This window comes from Paralichthys olivaceus, chromosome 19, assembly GCF_024713975.1.
Source record: "Paralichthys olivaceus isolate ysfri-2021 chromosome 19, ASM2471397v2, whole genome shotgun sequence".
Taxonomy (NCBI): domain Eukaryota; kingdom Metazoa; phylum Chordata; class Actinopteri; order Pleuronectiformes; family Paralichthyidae; genus Paralichthys; species Paralichthys olivaceus.
This window is the reverse complement of record NC_091111.1, coordinates 10477680-10499059: the sequence shown is the minus strand read 5'-3', so window position 1 is coordinate 10499059 and position 21380 is coordinate 10477680. Positions and strand designations below refer to the sequence as shown.

At 40.2% G+C, this 21380-nt stretch overlaps 2 protein-coding genes across 4 annotated transcripts; one reads left to right on the top strand and one right to left on the bottom strand.

The window, feature by feature from the left end:
- Nucleotides 1-1963: 1963 nt before the first annotated feature.
- tbpl1 (TBP-like 1) lies at nucleotides 1964-7883 on the top strand. Of its 3 annotated transcripts, none has more exons than XM_020091794.2 (8): nucleotides 1964-2094; nucleotides 2663-2794; nucleotides 3439-3686; nucleotides 3817-3899; nucleotides 4124-4187; nucleotides 4929-5032; nucleotides 5861-5955; nucleotides 6302-7883. In XM_020091794.2, exons 3-8 carry the CDS (start codon nucleotides 3552-3554, stop codon nucleotides 6382-6384), a joined length of 564 nt encoding a protein of 187 aa, XP_019947353.1. In that variant the 5' UTR covers nucleotides 1964-2094; nucleotides 2663-2794; nucleotides 3439-3551; the 3' UTR covers nucleotides 6385-7883. The 3 variants fall into 3 exon arrangements, with proteins under 3 accessions (XP_019947353.1, XP_019947355.1, XP_019947354.1); XM_020091795.2 differs by having other exon boundaries at nucleotides 2071-2400; XM_020091796.2 differs by lacking the exon at nucleotides 2663-2794 and having other exon boundaries at nucleotides 1965-2094.
- A 6-nt stretch (nucleotides 7884-7889) lies between these two features.
- On the bottom strand, nucleotides 7890-19082 carry slc2a12 (solute carrier family 2 member 12). Its single transcript, XM_020091792.2, has 6 exons — nucleotides 18944-19082; nucleotides 16484-16601; nucleotides 11457-12752; nucleotides 10719-10841; nucleotides 9521-9653; nucleotides 7890-9411 (listed from the first exon to the last, which is right to left on the bottom strand). The coding sequence occupies exons 2-6, from the start codon at nucleotides 16575-16577 to the stop codon at nucleotides 9258-9260; spliced, it is 1800 nt and encodes a 599-aa protein (XP_019947351.2). The 5' UTR covers nucleotides 16578-16601; nucleotides 18944-19082; the 3' UTR covers nucleotides 7890-9257.
- Nucleotides 19083-21380: the final 2298 nt, after the last annotated feature.

Here is a 21380-nt window from a genome sequence, read left to right as displayed (position 1 = left end):
TGTGTTTAGTTTACACAACTTTATCTCATAAAGATTATATGTCATTCTTATCAGTGTCATGCAGCGTTTTCCAAATCCACATAAGGCAGAACAAATCAGATCAACTTAAAAACATGACAAATTCTCATAAAGTTGTGATCACTCCATCTAAAGGTCACAATCATCACAGGTCGTGACAGCGACACCTCAGGGCAGCGCTCATTCACTAAATTCATTCATGAGCCACAGTAACGGCTGCAAATTCTCTCATTGATAACACAAACATTCCCCGGCCGCCTCCAAACTTTACTCCTCTCTCCTCTTTGTAAGCCCGTCCAGAATTCCCTGTGGAGCGCTTACTGACCAGATGTGCTCGTTTTACTTGGAGATGTTACTAATCCAGATAGCGTAGATGTCAATACACCGTAAACATTGAAAGAAGTCACACATTGTTGTCTAGAAATGGTGTTAATATAAGCCTGTTAAGTGTAATATTGGCAGGCAGAGACGACGGCAAAGACAAATTTGTGGACACAGATTTTGGTTAAAGTCAACGAACACTTTAACCCTTACGAGGTCTATGATTTTTAACGACTCACAGTTTATTGTTAACATTGAGATAAAAGCCCTTTTAAATAATGTTGAAACTATGGAATTTATTTTCCCACCTTGACATCCCCCATTATTTACATTGCAGCAAGATACCAACCCTACTTGTTGCTGTGCAAGGCCTTCTTGGTAAGCAGCTTTATCATATATCAATCATGTTCTGGATCACTTTGTATATAAAAGTTGGATTTTGTCAAGTGAAGAGTTCATGCTTTTTTTCCCATTTAATTGTATTTTTTTTCAACTAACAGAGTTAGTGACATCTAGTGGTGAAGTTGCATGTTGCAGCTCAATACCCCTCACCTCACCCCTCTCTTCAAAATATAAAAAAGAACCTGTGGTCGCCTTCAGTTGTCATAAAAACTCAAAAGGTGTTTAGTTTGTCCAGTCTGGCAGCGAGAGGACCCGCTCCCAATGTAAATAGAAAGTATTTAAATATAAAGGGCCCATTCTAGGGTAAAGAAAACAACAATTCAAAATGTTTTGATGATTACACAGTGGTGAGAACATCACTACAAGTACTTTAGATTAAATTTCTTCCAATAGATCCCTTTCACCAGAATCTTACACACTGAACCTTTAATAATTTTATACATTTAATGCAATTAATTGAATGTCATCTTGAGAGAAGTGAAACTTTACCTCCTCAATTCAATTTAAGTCCTGCATTCATAACATTTGCCTAAAAAACATTTATAAATACTTCTAAAGTCACTTTAGACTTTTATTTAAAGGCACAATTTTGTGACATCTAGTGTTGAAGTTGCATGTTGCAGCTGAACACCCCTCATCTCACCCTCCCCTTCCAAACATGGAAAAGAACCTGTGGTAGCTTCAGTGTTCATAAAAACTCAAAAGGTGTTTAGTTTGTCCAGTCTGGATTAATGTAAAAAACACGGTGGCCTCCGTAGAGAGGTAAATATTAAGTATTTAAATATAAAGGGCCTTTTCTGAGGTAAACAAAACCATAATTCATACAATTTAGATGAAAAGAACTCATGAAAACTTCATGAGGATTATTCTACATTAAATTTCTTTCACCTAAATCTTACACACTGGACCTTTAAGACCTCTTCTACTAAATGTAGATATTGATGAAGCCCCATGTATTTGGGTTTTGGCCTACCCGAGATATATTTAAAAAAAAGTTGCAATCTTTACAAGCATGACTGTAAAATGTACAGTCTCTTAGCAGCAACAGATTCCTTGCAGGTCTGTTGAAACATTGACTTTAAAACAAGATATGGATGAAATCATTGGACATGTGTATCTTCAGTTTTTTCTACAAACCTCTGATGTATTCTCAATACATCTTCAATCCTGTATCTTTCGGCTGGTATGTTTATACTTTTGTGTATCATTTTGAAAGTTGTGCCCGGAAGTTGTCGTCCTTCGGAAGTTCACGAGGTCAGCTGGTTTTATTGTGAAATCTGAAAGCGGAAGTCGGTAACCGTCTGGTGCGTGTGAGGAGGAAGAGGCTTGTCCACAAAGATTCACCGTTAACTGGTGAGTTTGTGTTTTGGTTTCACCTCAATGAGCCGAGGAGGGAGCGAGACATTTAAACATCACGCTTCACACGCACACGTCCAGGCAACACGCACAGCCCGCGGGTAACAGCGGAACTAGCCCGTCCTCGGTGTGACGGTTGACTGCTAGCCTGCTAAGCTAGCGAAGCTAACAACTTTTCGTTCATTATTGCTGGGGCACTTTTCTTTGTTGCTAGCTAACGGGTAGCCTGTCTTCACTACATCATCGCTGTTGTGTCCGTTGTTTATTGGTTGTCGTCACTGAACCGGACACCGGCGCAGACAGGTAGTTAATTCAGTTATGCTAAATGAGTTTGTTATGAATGACTCGCAGACGCCTGGAGACATTAGCTAGCATCATTTCCCCAAACATGTACATCAGTTGCGTTGCTAAGCAGCTAAACACAGCACCGGGAGTGGCTAACGTATCAGGCTAGCGTCCGTTAACGTTGGTACATGGACAACATTGCAAAGAATTGCATTAGGAAGGACCTTTTAAAGGTGATTCTGTGAAATGTCTGAACTAATAGCTCCCACATATTTTGCAGATGCACGTGTGATTCGTGTTTTGACCGCCACTCCCGAAATCTGACGTAGAGGAGACCACAGAGTTGGAGAACCAGATCAACTGGTGCTGCCAGACCCTCCCCAGCATTTGTATATTTTGATACAGGTTTACTGTAAGTACAGCTGCACTCACACAGGGACTGTCTCTATGTGCTGGTTCATTACACTGCATGTGCCTATCTCAATGAAAAGACAATTGAAATGATTTGTGTGGTAAATATATTATTAAAATAGATACTGAGAGGGCCATTACACCAGAGGGGCTGCTGGACTGGTCCCCCAGGTTTTCTCTTATCACACTCATCTGAACACCCTTCCACTGGCTTTCCATCAAATTCACATTTCAGCTCAAGATAAATGTTTTCACACACAGAGCATTGCATGGTCAGGCTCCTGCTTCATCCATACCATGCAAGTAGGTCACTCAGGTCCATTGACCCGGGCTCACTGGTTGTCATACATACCCAATTGAAAAAATAATCCTCTCACAGTTTCTGTTGCATGTTGTTCACTGACTTTTATTGCATGTGTTTATTGTGCGTCACTAAATTCTGGTGTCATTTTATTTATGTGCTGCACTTTGTGACTTTGGTCTGAGTAAACTATACATATTACTCACTATATCACTTTTGTATATACAGTGTGTGTTTAAAAATACTGACTGAAAAATTAAAAAATAAAGTTTGTCTCAAGCTGTAAAGTTAATTATTTCAAATCCTTCAAATACTAAAAAGCATGGGCCCTTTCCTTTTTACAGCCAGTCTTGTCTCCCTGTCCGACCGTCCATGACATGGTGGTTACGGTGGTGTTGATGATGGACGTGTGAGGAGAAAGCCCCTGTGGTATCTTGGCTGCACCACACACTTCCTCATGGATTCCGGCAGTGATGATGCACTTGATATCATTATCACCAATGTGGTGGCGACCTTTAGGACCAGGTGTCACCTCAACTTACGCACCATTGCCTTAAAGGGAGTCAACGTCATCTATAAGCCAGAAGCTGGGGTAAGGCAGCTAAATGCTGCAATGAAAAGATTTTTCCTGTCACATATTTAAATGTTTACAACGCACTGTATTATCAAATCTTTGTGCTGATGTTATGATTTGATAATGGACCATGTCTTTCTGTTTTTAGAAAGTCCTGATGAAGCTTCGTAAGCCCAAGATAACGGCCTCTATTTGGTCCTCAGGGAAAATCATCTGCACTGGAGCAACAAGGTAAAAACCTTCCACACAAAAGGCACTGGTTAGATCTAGCGATTACACCTATGCTGTAACTCAGCCAGCACATATTAGCACAGTGAAGACTTTCATTGCCAGTGCGCTGAACCTACAGTTATTCTTAATGTTGCTGTTAACTGTTTGTGTGTTTCATTTCTTGTTTAAATATATACATTATGTATAAATTCTAAATGTTGGTTCTCCCTCCTGTTCTCTTTCAGTGAGGATGATGCGAAGCGTGGTGCTCGCAGGTTAGCACGCTGTCTGCAGAAACTAGGCTTCAAGGTGAGAATGATAACATCGCTGTTAGTTAACAGCATTAAAATAGTTATAACGTTTTTATATGTGCAGATTAGAAGCATAAATACGATGCTAACTAGATAATTATTTTAAATTTTAAAAGCAGATATAGATTTTAAATAACTGTTGAGGTATTGCATTACAGTTAAATTGAGTTAAATTGGAAAAAAATCTGAAATCATATTGTAATAATTCTTAATTGTTTATTACAACTCACAAAAAATGTTTCCCCAAATACCACAATATGTTCTTAATGGTGATTCTTAATGATTTCTAAATATTTATTTAAATCATAGGCCCTGTGATCAAGAATATGTCTCATTGTCATATTTACCTACATTCTGTTTTTCCAGATCATCAGTTTGTAAAAGGGAACCACAGATATAATACCATTTTTTCTGAAGAACAAAATCCGCTTTGTGCTTCATTGGACTCTGTAGAGTCTATGTTTTGTTTGACTTCTCATTTGCTTAAATCATCTCATGACTCGCTGCTTAGAAAACAACAGCTTGTGACCAAGGCAACCTGCAGATTGCTCTATAATGAAAATGGATATTCAGTAAATCACTTGTTTCCAACTACAGGTACAAATGAGGCTGAACTTTAGGAATTCTAGCATCATTTAATCTTGAAGAATAAGAGAAAAGAGCCCTCTTTTAATTTTTGGTGCTAAAAAGTGTGCATCCATATTAAGTGTGACATTGTGTGTGTGTGTTGTGTGTTCAGGTGAGGTTTTCAGCCTTCAAAGTCGTGAATGTGCTGGCAGTTTGCTCCATGCCCTTTGCAGTCCACCTCATAGACTTTACAAAGAACAACCGCCCCATTGCCAGGTAATACAGTCCTGTACATCACCACCACCCTTGTGTGATAGAAATTCAAATAATCACTGTTATCATCATATTTTTATTCTTATTATCCTGATGTATTAGTGTTGAGAAATCTTAAGAGTTAATTTAATACACTGTGATTTTGCTGTGTCCTGGACTATACCCCTCAGATATCAGTCCAGAATCTTCTGTGCTTCATGATGTTTACTTAAGTTCAAGTTAGAGTCATGAATTAAGATTCAATAAAGCCAAAGAACAATCACTGACGTAGTTAACTTTCATTGTCAGTCATTTCAGACACCCTCAGTTCATGTCTTAGAAATCTTTAGACTTTATTAGTACTTCCTGTTTGTATAGGCTGACCTCTAGTGGTGAAAGCTGCCAAGCAGCTGACTACTAGTTTAAGTCCAGTTATCTTTATTTACTCTCTGCTTTTCACAGCAGAGCCGTGTTCACGGTGCATTGAAAACTCACTGTAGAACAGGTAGCTATGTTGAAGGAACAGGTCTCTGTCATGTGAGGAAAATGCCGCTATACATCAGCCTTGCACTGTGACTTTACTGTATAAAATCTCTTTTCAGCAAACTAATGTCCGATACATCAAATCATCTTTTAGAAATAAGAGATGGTGTATAAAAACCTCCTACTGTACCATATTTTATCAAAATTACATGATTTTCTACATCATGCATGATTTTTCCGACTGCAGGTTGTTGTGGAAAGCCTGATTGACAACCTGATGTACTTGTTTATATGACAACAGATGGAATACTGACATGTTGTAAACAGCCTCAAGTCGGTTGTGTATTCATTTTTGTGTGTTTGTTTTAGTTACGAACCTGAGCTCCATCCGGCTGCCACATACAGGATCAAAAATATCAAGGCTACTGTTCAAGTGTTCTCCACTGGCAGCATCACAGTTACAGGTATGAATTTCTCTCACCGCACTTAATATACCACTGGAGGGCACACTATCTTAAATGATTGAGGTCAGGCAATTGTAACTTTTATAGTCCGCTACACCTGAACAGCACTTAGTGAATAACCTAATCCTTGTGGAATTTTGCCCGAGAGTGAAATAGTGTCTGCCCTGTTTATACAGCATTTATTAGTCATAACTTACCACACAAGGAAGTTCTGTTGTTGATGTTTTCTTCCTCTACTGTGATTATATCTGTGGTTCTTTGTTTCTTTAAGTGACTTTTCTGCTTTCTAATTGTGCTCAAAACTTGTTCTTATGCACGCCCTACCCCATCCCCCGACCAACTGAAGGACCAAATGTTCAGAATGTGGCCACGGCTGTGGAGCAAATCTACCCGCTACTGTTTGAGTGTAGGAAACCCCTCCGCAAATAAAGGAAATGCATGCCGAAGAAGACAGAAGACGAAGTGAAAGAGAAGACAAGACTGAGGAAGCACCTTATCTGTGGACTTCATTTGCTTGATTTTATCACTACATGGCAACAGCCCATCCACAGATGTCTTAAACATAATCGACGGGTCATATTTAAACACCTGGAACCTCAGCAGCCCCACTTGAAATCTTAAAATCTTACAAAAATGTCAGTGTTGTTGTGGATTCTGTGGCTTTTGTGATGTTAACAGTCGACACGTGCAAATGTCTTCCAATCCAGAGACTGCTCGTCTGAACCTGACTCACACTGGAGGGTGGTGGAAGTATTTTGCTCTCGCTCTTTACTTGCTCTAGGTGCTTTTGCATGGACACAGAAAGACCAACTTTCAACAGTTTAACTATTTGAATGCTTAGATCTCAACTTTTACCCTTTACACCGCAAAACGTCCAATTTACTGCTTTTTTAGGAAGAATCTCCGTCCGCAATTTATTTGAAGATGTGTTCCCACCAATACAGGCCATCACTGTATTATGCACATTTATGCATGAAGAGAAAACAGCAGTTAAAACCACGGACTGAGTCTGGGATGTCCTTTTAAAAGCTGCATATTTCCGCTCATGATGTGCTGTCACTCTGATTTTAATTGTTGCACACTTCCTGATTTTCTTCGGTCGTCAGTTCCCTAGTAATGCGTTCATGTTTCACAACTGTGGCGTTGGATCAGATTGCACTCATCTCCTGTCGATATTTTAATTTCTCGTCATTTCCTGATCATTTTTAATATTTAACCGTTCTTTTAAGGTGAAGTTGGACAATGTACAAAATACGATTGATGTCCTAAGTGTTGGAAGTTGTGAACTGTTTTTAAAAGGTTTAGAATATTTTATTATTGAGCTGTAGACCTGCTCTTGCTCAACACAACTTGGGAGTGGTCACTAAGGTAAAAAGTGGCACTGAGAAAAAACACTTCTTCAGCTTTGTAACAGGTGGAGGTATTAAAAGCTATGAAAATGGTCCAGAATTGTTCAGGACAAAGGTCAAAGTGGAAACTCGTTGTGAAAAAAGGATTTTAATGTGATGGCGTCAGCTCTGGTCTGTCATACAAAGCTGTACAGCAGTTTGAAATGTCATCTGTCTGACCGGTGGTTTATAAACTGCAACATACTGTATGATTGCTAACAGTGTTTTAAAGAGGATGTGTTGATATCACACTGATGCCAAACCTTCCATAGTATATCCTTCTTTTAAATGACAGTGAAAATAAATACTTCTCAGTGGAAACTAGTCTTTGTTGTATCATAGCTGCTGACGTCCATCGAGGTAACACGCGTGTACATATAATTAATGCAAGTGATGAGAGAGATGTTGTAAAATATCTTTGACATGTTGTTTGAAATATGTGGGATGGTGTCTTTTTGAACCAGGGTCAACTGAGGATTTGTGACACTTGTTCGGAGTTTTGTATTTTGTATAAATTAATAAAGGTTAATAAAAAAACAAGCCAAACTCTCTCCTACTTACTTTAATATTTCTTTTTCCATTTGTCTTTATTACAGATTGTATTCACCAGTTTCAGCTGAATAGTCTTTAAATGGTTTACCAAGATTTTTCAATGTGACTGACTTAAATACATCTCTACATTCAAAAGTACAGATTCAGATGTGCATTATTGTTTTCTCACTGCAAGACATTCAACTTAATTAATAATCAACTATGTTTCATTTGGCATCGCTGACAAAGTAAAAAAAACAAAAAAACACTCACACCGCAACAGAACTTGTTAATAAATTATTTACCCTGGTGGATTCAGTATGTTTTCCTTGATTTCTAGTTTGTGAGGATTCAGCAGTAAAACAGTGGAGCCTGTTGTGCTCATTCATTATCTATAGCTTGTTCCCATTGAATGTAAATGAAACACACAGCTCTTCCTGAGACTTCTCACTCACTCACAGACACACAAACACACATCTGTGTCATTTCAGGTCACAATACATCCTGGAACATAGATGGTGTGACTGGTTTGAGGCTAAGGTGAAAACTCCCTTTCAGCATTGGGACAATATTCAAATGGAATAAAGATGTAAAAAAAAAATCATATTGTGTATATTTTATATAATCTCACATTCAATCACAGTTTACTTTTTTTTATTAAGATAACGCCAATGGTGATTGTAATGATTTTCATAAAACCCCACATGGATATTGCATCTCTTGATTTTTAACAAGCAAGTGTGAACCCTGAGCTACTTTTTTTAATTCAACTGTGTTGTGTTGTGTAATTTTCACCATCATTATGTTCCTTATGCTAAGGAAGCTAGAAGAAACTACCTGTATTTGAATGAGACATTACAGCTCTTTTCAGACATGAATATTGGAAAATGTCCAGAAAATTGGGTGTAGACATTCTTTTGAGTTTTTCTTTCACATATGAAGAACGTAGAAGGATATAATCTGCGTCACGACAACAGGAAACTGTCCGGAATGATCAGGCGAGGGGTGGCGTCTAGGTAGAGCAGGAGGCACGACATGATGTAGAAATTTGGCTACAGAAATCGCATGGTTTTTTGCAGCATGTCCTGCTTCAGTGTATCTACGTGTATGGCACTTCTGAGATATTTGTTTTCTTCCAGTTGTGCATCTCTTGCGTATTAGAAACGTCATCAACTTGAGCTTTTTTCTGGACATTTTCCTGCTGTATTCTCACATGGAATCGCTTTACAGGGCAACTGGCTCGGACATTTGCGTTTTCACATACAGCCCATCTGAAAAATGTCTGGAAAACGTCCGGAGTTCAGTGCATGTCTAAAGGCAGGTTATTAAAAACCAGCTGCAGGTATGTACAGATGCATGACACCAGATTCTGAAGAGGGCTACTTAAATATTAGTTTTCCTGAATGCTTCAGCTCGACTGAGGTCCACAGTTGGTAAGATGTCACAGTTGTTCGCCGGCACCTCTGGCGTGGTGCTGCCGCTGATCAGACTCTCCTTAGGCTGGACCTGTTGACAGATATTCACCTGGAAATGCTTCCTGACAAAAACAGAGGGAGGAGAGGGGGAAGATAAAAGAGATGGATTTCACAAAGTAGTTCACAAGATAAAAACCATAACAATGAGGTGACGTGAAAGCTGATGCTCACTTCTTGGCCAGTTCTTTTGATATCTCTTCCAGAGTGCGACCTTTGGTTTCAGGCACGCAGAGGATGACAAACACCAGGAGAACAAAGCTCATGGCGGAGTAGAGGAACATCACATTGGGAACACCAATCCTTTCTGGAAAACACAGCAACAAAGAGAAAGTCTTTAAACGTCTGCTTATAATCTCATATGTTTGCTACAACCTGCTTGCTTTATGACAAACAAAGACAAAGAAAGAAGATAAATATCCTGACTGGTAAACCTCCACCTCCACTTTCTGGTGCTGCAAAACCTGAAAAACTGGTGACGACATGTTTTAACTGTTAATCTCACAGTATTATGACTCAGGTACAGATGAACATTGTGACTCATCAACCAGGACCAGAAACATTTTCAGGAGGTTCACCACTGATAACAGCAGTTTCCCGGCACTTATCTGAAATTATAGACACAGTAGAAACACTGGGCTGGGCGGCTATTGATTGAGTCAGAATCAGTAAAATATTAGCTCTAACTATCATTTTATGTTTAGTAAATCAAGGTATAATATAGTATGATAACCCTTGATATCTGATAGAAATATTATTTTATTTTATCCTTTTTATTTTATTTATTTCTCTCAAATATATATGTTAACATTATTTAGAAATTTGCAGTATCTGCTTCAATATAAAAAGAGAAATAAAATCTTCAATTGAAAAATAATTACGACATTTCTAGCACAACTGAGCTTTTATGAAATCTTAGTCCAACTGATCAAAAGTTCCCTCAGGCAGTCGTGAGATTTCACATTCAAGGGGCCAAAAACTGTGTCCTTTACCTTTAACCATCAAAAAATCTACTCAGTTAATCAGTGAATCCAAGTGAATTGTAGCAGTTTTGAAATTTGAAGACATTCCCTTAAGCTAATTTAAAGATATAAAGATAACATTAACACATAGCATTAACAAGACAAAATGGATGCTACCTTTGACATTTAACCACCAAAATCTTATCAGTTCATCCTTCAGCCAAAGTGAATGTTTGTACCAAATTTGAAGAAATTCCGAAAAGGCATTCTTCTGATATCGCGTTCAGAGGAATGGGACAGACGGACGGACAACCCGAAAACATAACGCCTCCGGCACTAAGGCATTAAAAACGAGCAAATGCTGACGAAAACATAGTGTCCTTGGCTGGAGTTTATAAAAACACACGTACCAGTGATGGTGAGGAAGGTCATGGAGATGAGCAGGTTGGTGGCCCAGTTCACAGCGGACACCACGGACACAGCCCTGCCTCTGATTCCCATTGGAAAGATCTCGCTGATGACCACATACACCACTGGAAAGGAAAGGAAACAAAGACAGTGACACACCAGGAGATGAGATGTGTAGAGTACAAATAACATGGACCCTTAAACCTGTGTGGATTTTGCTTTGTGTGTGGATTTATAGAGAGGGTTTGAAGATGTACACATTGGTTTATCTGGGGAACAGTTTATTTTAGCAGAATTAAGCTAAAACTACAAACAAATGAAATTTTTGTGGAGGGGGTAGGGCACTTGGGCATGACCCAAGGAACAGCACACTTTCTTTAACATTGCATAATAGGGGAATCATTATTCTTATTAGTAGTAGTAGTAGTAATATACTTTATTGGGGATAGATCAAAATACTCAGGTGTGTGTTAAACCTCAGTTACTTTCTTCCTTTGCCACTTCCTTCTTGGTAACAACTGGTAACACAAGTTTGCCAACTTACTATGGACAAGGCAATTTATTATTTATTTATAAAGCACCTTTCATAGCACCTACAGTGTGAGAGCTAATCATGCAAACTTTCTTTCAAACACAAAAGGTCAGAGGGCGTCTAATTATGATGGTTCGTTTGTTACCAATTGCTAGTTGAATATCTGTGTGTGCAGTGATAGCCATAAGTAAACTGAATGGGTGCTTACTTGGCCCGAGGCTAATGGAGAAAGCTGCCACATAAACCAGCAAACTGATCAGTGATGCCCACTTCAGGGAGGAAGACACTTCTACTTGAGTCCTCCCTCCTCCCAGCTCCCCAATCCCATCATCCTCTCTATTAGTCCTCTGCGCCTCCTCGTTGCTCCACTGGCTGGGGAGGCTAGTGGAGAAAAACTCAATGTCGTCTAAGTCTGTTGAGGTTCTGTTTAATTCCCACGTGGTGTGTGTGTAGTTTGGCGTTGTGTGACTTTTACAAAGACTGGTGAGGTGAGTGTGGCTTTGCAGTGTCAGTGTGCCGAGCGCGGCCAGCGAAATTCCCATCGCAATGGCACCCACGCACAAAAAGCTCTTGGGTCCCAAGCGGTCGACCAGCAACACAGCGGGGATTGTGCCGACTACTTTGACCACTCCGAACCCCGTGGAGGCCAAGGTGGCTGCAGCATCACTGTTGAAGCCCACGCTGCGGAGGAGTGGTGAAGCGTAGGAGAGGATGTTGGGCTGACCCGTGGCCTGCTGGAGGAAAACTAAAGCTACACCCGTTAGCAGCCGGGAGCGTAGGTTGGCTTTGGCACTGAACAACTCCCAGAAACAGTGTTCTGATTCCGCTTTTAGTCCAGCTTGGATGTCCGTGAGCTCCGCCTCTACTTGTTCCTTAAGCCCGCCCCTCATTCTGACCAGCACTGCCTTGGCCTGCTCCACTTTACCCTGAGTGACCAGGAAGCGTGGACTGCAAGGGAGGAAGAGGAGCGCACCTATTTGCAGCAGCGCAGCGGGGATCACTAGTCCAAACGTGTACACCCAGCCACGAGGAAGAGTGGCGAAGGCATAACTGCAGCTGAATCCCAGCATGACGCCCACAACCAGCATCAGCTCATACAGCGTCACCAGCAGACCCCTCCTCTCACTCGGAGAGATCTCTGCAATGTACAGACATGCTGCCGTCCCCGACAGCGCCGTCCCCATGCCAACGATCACCCGGCCCAGTGTGATAGCGACGAGCGAAGTGAAGGCGATGACCACGATTGTCCCTGCGACCACCAGGGCGGCGCTCAGCAGCAGGGAGCAGCGGCGGCCGTAGCGATCGAGCACCGGACCGCCGGCGAGGCAGATGAGGAGAGCACCGAGCAGGTGGGAGCTGACCAGCAGTTCCTGTTCCCGGCAGGAGAGGGAGAGGAGACCGCGCAGCTGCAGCAGGACGCCTGAGGTCAGGCCCATTTCATAACCTAGCATCAGGCCACTCAAGGAGGCCGCTACAGCTGCTACCACCACCAGCCAGCTGCAGCCTGGAGACAGGGACAGAGACACAGAGGACACAATTACTGATTTCAAGCTGTGTAACCCCAACCAAGGAACAGTCTGGTCCCATTGTCTGTCCTCTGGGACTTTGAGAACAAGTTGGAAGGTTCAACACAACTATGTCAACTTTTGTTCAAAAGACATATTGTCTGAGTACATTTGTACATTACTACCGATGTGTAAACTGTAATTATAGAATGTGTGCAACATAATGTGCTTATTGAAGCTGAAAATTTAAATCACTAGAGCCGACCGATTAATCAGTTAGCTGATATCAACTGATATGAGCCTGTCACAGACAGTATCAGAATTTTATACTCATTAAATCGGCACATAGCTGATGTATTTCTACTAGACGTGCCACAGACTAAGAACATTTTAATTTTTTGCTGTGTCGTTTGCGTGCCTAAAACTTAACCTCAGGTTATGTAATTAAAGGTAAACTTCTTAAATCGTGGTCACAATGACCTCACAAAGCACATTTTTTGCCTTGTGATGGTGATATCTCTGGAACACCTTCAAGGAATCATTTCACATTGGGCACAAACATTCACTTGAACGTAAAGATTAACACTTATTTTTTTGTATTTTTATAGTGTGATGGATTTAACAGCATTCCCTTCTTAGTGAGACATTCTAAGCATTTTAATGTTTTGGAGCCTTTGTAAACTGTGTGAAATTGAGGGATGAATCTCATTAATAAAAACATCAGGAGCAGTACTGAAACTTGGTATTAAACAGGTCCTGGTGCTAAATAATTTTATTTTCTTACCATAGAATTAATTATAAGCTCTGATAATGTTGTTCTTCTCTTGATAATGGAGACTTTAATAAAATAGATTTCCTATTCATTATCTAATCGACCTTTAGATTGGTCTATGTTGTATTCAGTCTAAAATGATCAGAGCATCGTCTGATCGGTCATTCAGAATATTAAATATAGCTGGGATTTACTAGGAGAAAAATATGAAAGGTCAGCCAGCGTCATGATCAGAACAGGAAACTAAACAAAGAACAGCCGACTCTATTCTACTACCTCTCTGGAATGGGGTCAACCAGATGATTAATTGTTTCTTCTGGTCAAACAAGTTCTGTGTTCTTGTTTACAGTAAGTCCGGTTTTTCAAGCAGCTGATAATCTCATGCAGTTGTTGAAATCAGGGTGAGATAATATGCAGCAGAAGGGGGGGACACGCAACACGTGAGATTGCAACCTTTTGTTTATCTGGCGGACAGGAATCAATCACAGAATATCATTGGATGAAATGGAAGTTGGGTTAAAAGCACAAATGAGTCAACAAGTGAGTCAAAGAAAAATGGATTTTGATTTGCAAATGCCACTAACGTGATTGCTTTAATAAATAATTCTAATATTATAAAATATATATTCGAAGAAGTGTATGACATAATGTTTGTCAGGAACACAGCTTTCCCCCCCTTAGGCTTCACCCCAACAAAGATGTCATCTTAAAGTGCTGACTGTGTGGAATCAGAGGTCAGAGGTTCACAGGAAGAATGCTGAAGCAATCTTACAAGCCATTGTGTGTGTGTGTGTGTGTGTGTGTGTGTGTGTGTGTGTGTGTGTGTGTGTGTGTGTGTGTGTGTGTGTGTGTGTGTGTGTGTGTGTGTGTGTGTGTGTGTAGGGTCTTACATGCATCACATTGAACTGTCATTATCATTATCGTGAGACAGATAGGGGACGATAACTGATGAGCTCATTACACTGATATGAGAAGTTTCAAATTTCAAAACCCCTGTGACTTTCAAAAGTAAAATCTTTTACTTAATATTGACACATGGAGTCAAGAAAAACAACAGACACAGTTGTTTGTCTTGAATGTTGCACTGCACACCCTCCCTCTTTCTCTCTGCCTAAAGGACATTTTCTAATAATACAAATCAAATATTTAAAATGTCAAACTACATCAAATTCCACTAAATCTGTCGGCAAATGTCTATTTCAGGTTTTTTAATCCTGAAATATTCAAATATGTTGCGTAACACTTTAAGAACCCCTACACTTGCTCATTCGTGCAAATCAGCCAATCATGTGGCAGCAGTGCAATGCATAAAACCTCTCAAATACAAGCAAGGAGCTTCAGTTATTGCTCACATCAAACATCAGAATAAGAGGAAAAATGTGACTTATTATTTGTGAAACTACTGATCTCTTGGGATTTACACTCACAGCAGTCTCTAGTTTCCTCAGACTGGTGTGGGTCCGTGTGAGCTGGTTACATAAACTCTGTTGTGCACTACTTTTGCATTTTAAAGCACATTAACTTACTCAACCGCCAGTGGCCAGTGAGTCCACACACACAGATGGCAAATCCAGGTTAGATTACACACACATTGTACAACCACTGGCTGAACAAAGCATCAAGCATCGTGTTTATTTCTCATTAGCAGATCAACGTTTATTAACCTTACACTCAGCGTTCACTTTAGGGAAGAGAGGTTCTGCACAAATTTAAATTAGTACAAGAAACCGCCAGGGCGAGACACTGGAAAGTGGAGTTTGTGTGTGTGTGTGTCAATGTGAGAAGGAGGGAGAGGGAGAGAATGGATCAAGGAGAAGCTCGGTGAATCAATAATAATGTGTAATAAGATTTGACCCATAAGAAAAAAAAATGTCATCATTATGCGGTGGTCTGTGTTGATGCACATACATAATTTAAAGGTCCAGTGAGGTGAAAGGGATCTATTGGCAGAAGTTCAATGTAGAATAATCCTCATGATGTTTTCACTAGTTCATTTCATCTAAATTGTATGAATTGTAGTTTTCTTTACCCCAGAAAAGGCCCTTTATATTCAATTAGGTATTGATTTACAATCACATCTATGTGATTGATTGACCCTCGACACCGTCTCAGGTACATCTGATGTCACTAGATTACAATCTGCTGCGAGCTGACCGGCGAAGGTATCTGGAGACTTTAAGGGGAACTGCGGTAAATCCGGCAATTTCTTTACAAAAACACATTCACATCTACGGGCAATTTAGAGTCTCCACTCAACCTAAGCTGCATGTCTCTGGACTGTCAGAGTGAACAAACACCTCTGTCAGTGGGGTCTGCATGATTTGAACAGGACAATGTTTTAGTGTAAGGTGACATGGTTAATCTCTTAGGGTCAAATTGAAAATATGACAACAGGTTAGAAGAAAGTGTTTTAACACAGATGACTTGATACTCGGTCATGAGTTAATGTCACATTTTTGATTTTGTGCCACTCAGGTCAGGGTGACCAACCCATGACGATAAATACAGTCATAAACCACTTCTGGTTTCATCATTAATCCAAGCTTGAGAGGCGGTTGCAGACACAGAAAACTCTGTTTTTATTTCAGCTGATTGATCACCTTTTTTTAAAAACACCTTATCCAGGGAGACAAGTTTACTGAATTATCTCTGGATAAACTTTGCTGACTAAAACTCAAAAGTAGGACTTTATGCAGTGCATGCAGTCCAAGTTCCAGGTTGGTGGGAGGTGTACTCAGTAAACTAGATAACTCGAGTTAAGTAGCTTCCTGGAACAGACTGAAGATTAGCGGTTGACAAACTGATCTTCAGGTTTTATAGAAGACTAACTAGTTTACAGAGGCTCAGCGAAGCGGTAGAAGCCAAGGAATACAAAAACTGAATCCAAATTAAATAATCAGAGCCACCGTCCTCTGACAATGTCATTATTTGATGTCAGTAAGAAATGTACGTGTGTACCTGGGCCTCTGAGTGGGGCCAGTTTCTGGGTCTCTGAGGTTGAGCTGCCTGGGAGGTAAGAGGTCATCTTCCCGGTCTCACTGTTGGGGTCCATTGTCACCCGACACTAACAGTAGGCCTGCAACAGACACACACAGAAGCACTGCACTGAGAAACAAACATTTTGTCATATGAGCCCCGAGCTGTGTGTTGATGGATTCTGCATCACACTCCAAGGAGGACATTTTCCAGTGTTTTGAGGATGTCTATGATCGAAATCAACATCTTATCTTAGGATCTTATCTAATGCCTTCAGTTAACTTATTATTTACTTACTTCAAACAAGACTTTCTTATGAAACCAGACGTCAAAGCTCTCAAATGTTAAGTATTATTTTAAATCAAGCACTTTGTCTAAAAATGTTAAATTCAAATGCATTTCACTGAAGAAATGTTCCTGTTAACTAGATCACAAATCCATTTTCTCACCCAAGAGTTCACATATTTTTTAACTTTTTCCAAGAGTCAGTTTGTGCAGAAAAAGGTGAAAGACAAATAATAGTTTGAGGAGAACCTCTTGGCAGTCTAAGCTTTTTCTTTATGTGGTTGTTGTTTGTAAAATGACACGCCACAGGAACAAGCTACTTGCTGCAATGTGATCAAACCTGGTTTGGTTCCATGTGAAGGCACATCCAATTATTTTGCAACTCACAGATCGGATTTTTATCCTAGGTGTATGCATTTTGAAGATACCAGACTCGCTTAACATAAAAGTTAACCTGAGCGTTGAATGTCTTTTTGTCTTCGAGGTCATCCGGGGTGTACCCCGCCTCTCCCCCCCGCTGTCAGCAGCAAGAGATCAGCAGTATAACTAATGGAGGGATTTAGATTTAGATGTTACATTTAGATTTAACATTACAATTAGATAAAAGTGTATTTACAAATATTGTTGTAAATCTGGCAATAGAACAACTTTTGTTAGCATTGATTAAATGTGGTTAAATGTTGCTGTTTATTCCGGCATGCACCACTTTACAAAAGGTGCCCCATAAAACCAACAGATGCCTTTTGGTGGCTCCGGATCTGGACTGCAAATGAAAGCTGTGTCATAAATACCAGCTCACAAAGGACACTCGCAGCTCGTTCTGTGACACTGAGACGTTGAGTGAATTTGGAAATACTAAAAGACCGTGGGTTTGTAGTTTGGCTTATTGCCTCCGCCAACCCTGTCAGTTAGCTTGTTGGATTGCTGCTTTGTTTGATTGTGTCAGCAGGATTACGCAAACACCACTGAAATGATTCCCCTGAAACATGGTAGAAGGATGGGACACGGGCCAAGTAAGAACACCTTAAAGGTACAGTGTGTACAATTTTGTGATATAGAGTGTTGGAATTTACGTTGCAGCTGAACACCTCTCACCTCACCCATAAAAACTCAAAAGGCGTTTAGTTTTTTCAGTCTGGAATAATGTAAAAAAACATGGCCCCCTCCATGTAAATATAAAGTATTTCAATATAAAGGGCCTTTTCTGGGCTAAAGAAAACTACAATTCATGCAATTTAGATGAAACGAACTAGTGAAAACATCATACGGATTATTCTACATTAAATTTCTGCCAATAGTTCCTTTTCACCTAAATCTTACACACTGGACCTTTAAATTTTAGGCACAGGTGTGGGCAAGGGGAAGGATCAGGACATTTTTGGTTCTGGAACATCTTCACCAATTTCCCAAAATAATAAGAATTCATGAATCTTTGTGAAAATCAGGAATATTTAGGGGACTGATATCTATGAGTATGTGCAATTTGGTGCAGATCCAAATAAAAATCTTGATGTAGTGGATCAAGCAGGGTATGTTTTCATCTGCATTTGTTAATTTGTTTTTCTGTCTGTGAGTTAGCAGGATTACTGGACGGATTGCCCTCAAACTTGGTACAAGTGTACGGTATGGGACAGGGAAGAAGCCATTCAATTTTGCTGTGGATCCAGATCAGGGGGTGGATTCAAAAAAATGTTTTCAACATTTTTATTGATTACTCAGAATGGAGCTTGATTTCAAAACAACCACACAGTGTTGGGGGGACTGAGATGTATGAGTGTGTGCAATCTGGTGCGAATAAAAGGTGAGGGTTTTGCCTGTGTGGCCTCGATGTTCTCTTCTGAGAGTCAGTTTGTTGCATGTGTTTTGGGAGGTTGAACCCCAACAGTCTTCCCATTGTCCTGCACCTGCAGTGGCGTCTCATTGGTTGTTTCCCCACTACAGAATGGAGGAACTACTTTCTAAAAAACAAAACAACAGTTGCAGGGGGATTGTAATGAGGCCAGACACCACAGACAAACCGATTTTAAAGTAAAGGCCACAGCACTGACTTTCAAGTTTGGGCTTGTCCACAGTTTCACGCGTAAATGAATCGGGTGTCGCTGCATTAAAAGTCCGGATCACTGTGGATAGAAGCAGCAGGAGAGACTCGTTTCCTACCTGACAGCCCTGCCGTGTTTCCGCTGGAGGCTCAGGCGGGGCACGGTGGCTCCATTCGGTCAAACTCTTCCTCTGTTCCCGGACTCTGGTGAAAGCTTGTCTCGGTGAAGACATCCAGCTTGTTTTGGTTAGGACGCACGCCTAGGCCCCGCCCACGTCTGCTCAGCGCACCAATAGGAAACGCGGCTTTGCTTTCACGAATCACAACCTGGAATCCCATTGGTCCAGACCTGCCTGTCTTCTATTACCTTCGAGGAAAGACATTTATTATAAAGTTACATACTCCTGTGAGCTTTTATGATTTTATCATGCTCCATTAATAGTAGTGAGTTTACCTGTGCGTCCTGCTGCAATGACACCAACTCATTAAAGTCAACCAGCAGTGACACACACCTGTATCAATAGTGCTGTGTCACCACTTCTGCCTGTGAAAACAAATGGAGGAGCCCACCTGCTGGTTGTGATGACCCTGTTTCTGAGAAAGCTGCAGGCCTGAGCCGTCACTCCGGTCCCTGCTGCTGCACAGGGGACTGAACGCAGCCTGTGGAGCTGCTGTGTTGTTTGTGCTCGGCCTACACGTCCACACGTCTATTTAGATGTTCTGACTTCACCTATAGGATCCAGAGTTTTTGACCTAATTTGAACCACTGTCATTTGATCCTCAGGTTTACCAAAGTGTGTGTTAGGTAACGACTCAGTCACAGAGATAACTCCTGGTGGACTACTTGTCACAAACCAGGCGTTTACCATGTCAGCAAGTCTTCATTCCAACAAATCTGGTTATCTTATCTGCTTTTAATCCTGTGGTTTAATGCTTGAGCACCACTTTTATAAACAGTTTTGCAATTGCAGATGAGCCAAGCTTCCAAGCTGCTTCGCCTTGTTTTCATTGTGAGCAGCATGAAAGACGCAAATCAAGAGAAGAAGAAGAAGAAGGTCTCTAGACAGTTTGAACAAGCAGTTTATGCTTGGAAGTCTGTTAACGTCTGAGTTTTCTTTCTCTTTAAACTGTATTTAATGAGTTGAATCAGCTCATCATTTCATCCTCAAGTTAGACCGATTAATGTTTTATAAGTTTGCTGAAAATTGGCCTTCAGGTTACATAAAAAAAGGAATCTAGAGCCTCCTTTTGGACTCAATTAGAACTGACGACTGCTCTGCAATGATGGTCTTGAACCAGTTCAGTTCAGGATGTTTCCAACAATTTTAGTCACAATCACGAGAGGTGTCTCCTCAACATTCACAGCCTCCACCACTCCCTTCATGTTCACCTCTGATCCAGGTCTGTCACCCTCACAGACACATGGTCTTGTAGGCCAGGAAGGCGGTCAGATGCACAGGCTTGGTACTGAAGAAGTAAATATATATATATATCTTTAATTTTTGCCAACAACATCCCCTTAATCCTTAACACTGGACCTTTAAAAACATTACATTCTGATCCATGAACAACACAAATGTTTCAAATGAAAACGTCCCTGGAAAACAGAAGTCAAAAGATTAGAAAACAAACTGAAACATACCTTAATAACTTATTATGACTAGATTGGTTTAGTCAATCAACCAAGCTGAACAACAACTACTCCATCTATGAGCTATAATTTGATCACTGCTGATTCTTATACACCTGTTTCCATTGTTTTGGATTTTGAAGTTCTTTATAGCTATAACTTTACTGAATGAATACGTTTTTTAAGTAACTGCTAGAAAATACTAATACTGCCTTTGTATGAATTAAATAACTTTTCCATGCAAATTATTTTCACCTGTGCTGAACACTTCATACAAGAGTCAAACCCAAACTAACCCAAACCCTCAGACCATGTTCCATTTATAAATGTTTGCTTCCTATACTTTAAATTGAAATATTGAAACTTAAAAACTATTATTTTCTTGACTGTATCATTTATCACTAGTTTTACCATTAGCAGATATAAAAGTTTGGAGAGTCCTTCACATTAAGACACAGGCTGTCAGATTCATGGTTTGACTTATCAGGCCACCGTATAATTGTCCACTCTTGACCTCTAGTGGCCGAACTTAGTGTCACACTCTGTCTAATGCGTGGTTTAAATTACTCATTAATACAAAAAATATGTGTACTGGAAAATGGTTACAAATCTATTTATGTGCATTTATTGAATTAGAAAAACTCTGGGTTGTCCACCCATTTTATATTGTTTAATTGAATTTAAATTATTACTTAATATGAAACAACAGAAAGTAAAATCTTGCTCATTCCCCTAATATGCATATCTTTATTAATGTTTTTGTGTTTACATACTCTTAATAAGTTAAGGTGTTGCTTTAAATGTGTTTATTTCATCTGGATTTGAGCTCAGGTATCTTTGCTGGAGCAGAAGCGGACACATTCAAATATCTGTCACTTTTGAACGAAGAGAGGTAGTGAAAATTCAAATAAATTTAACATAAATAA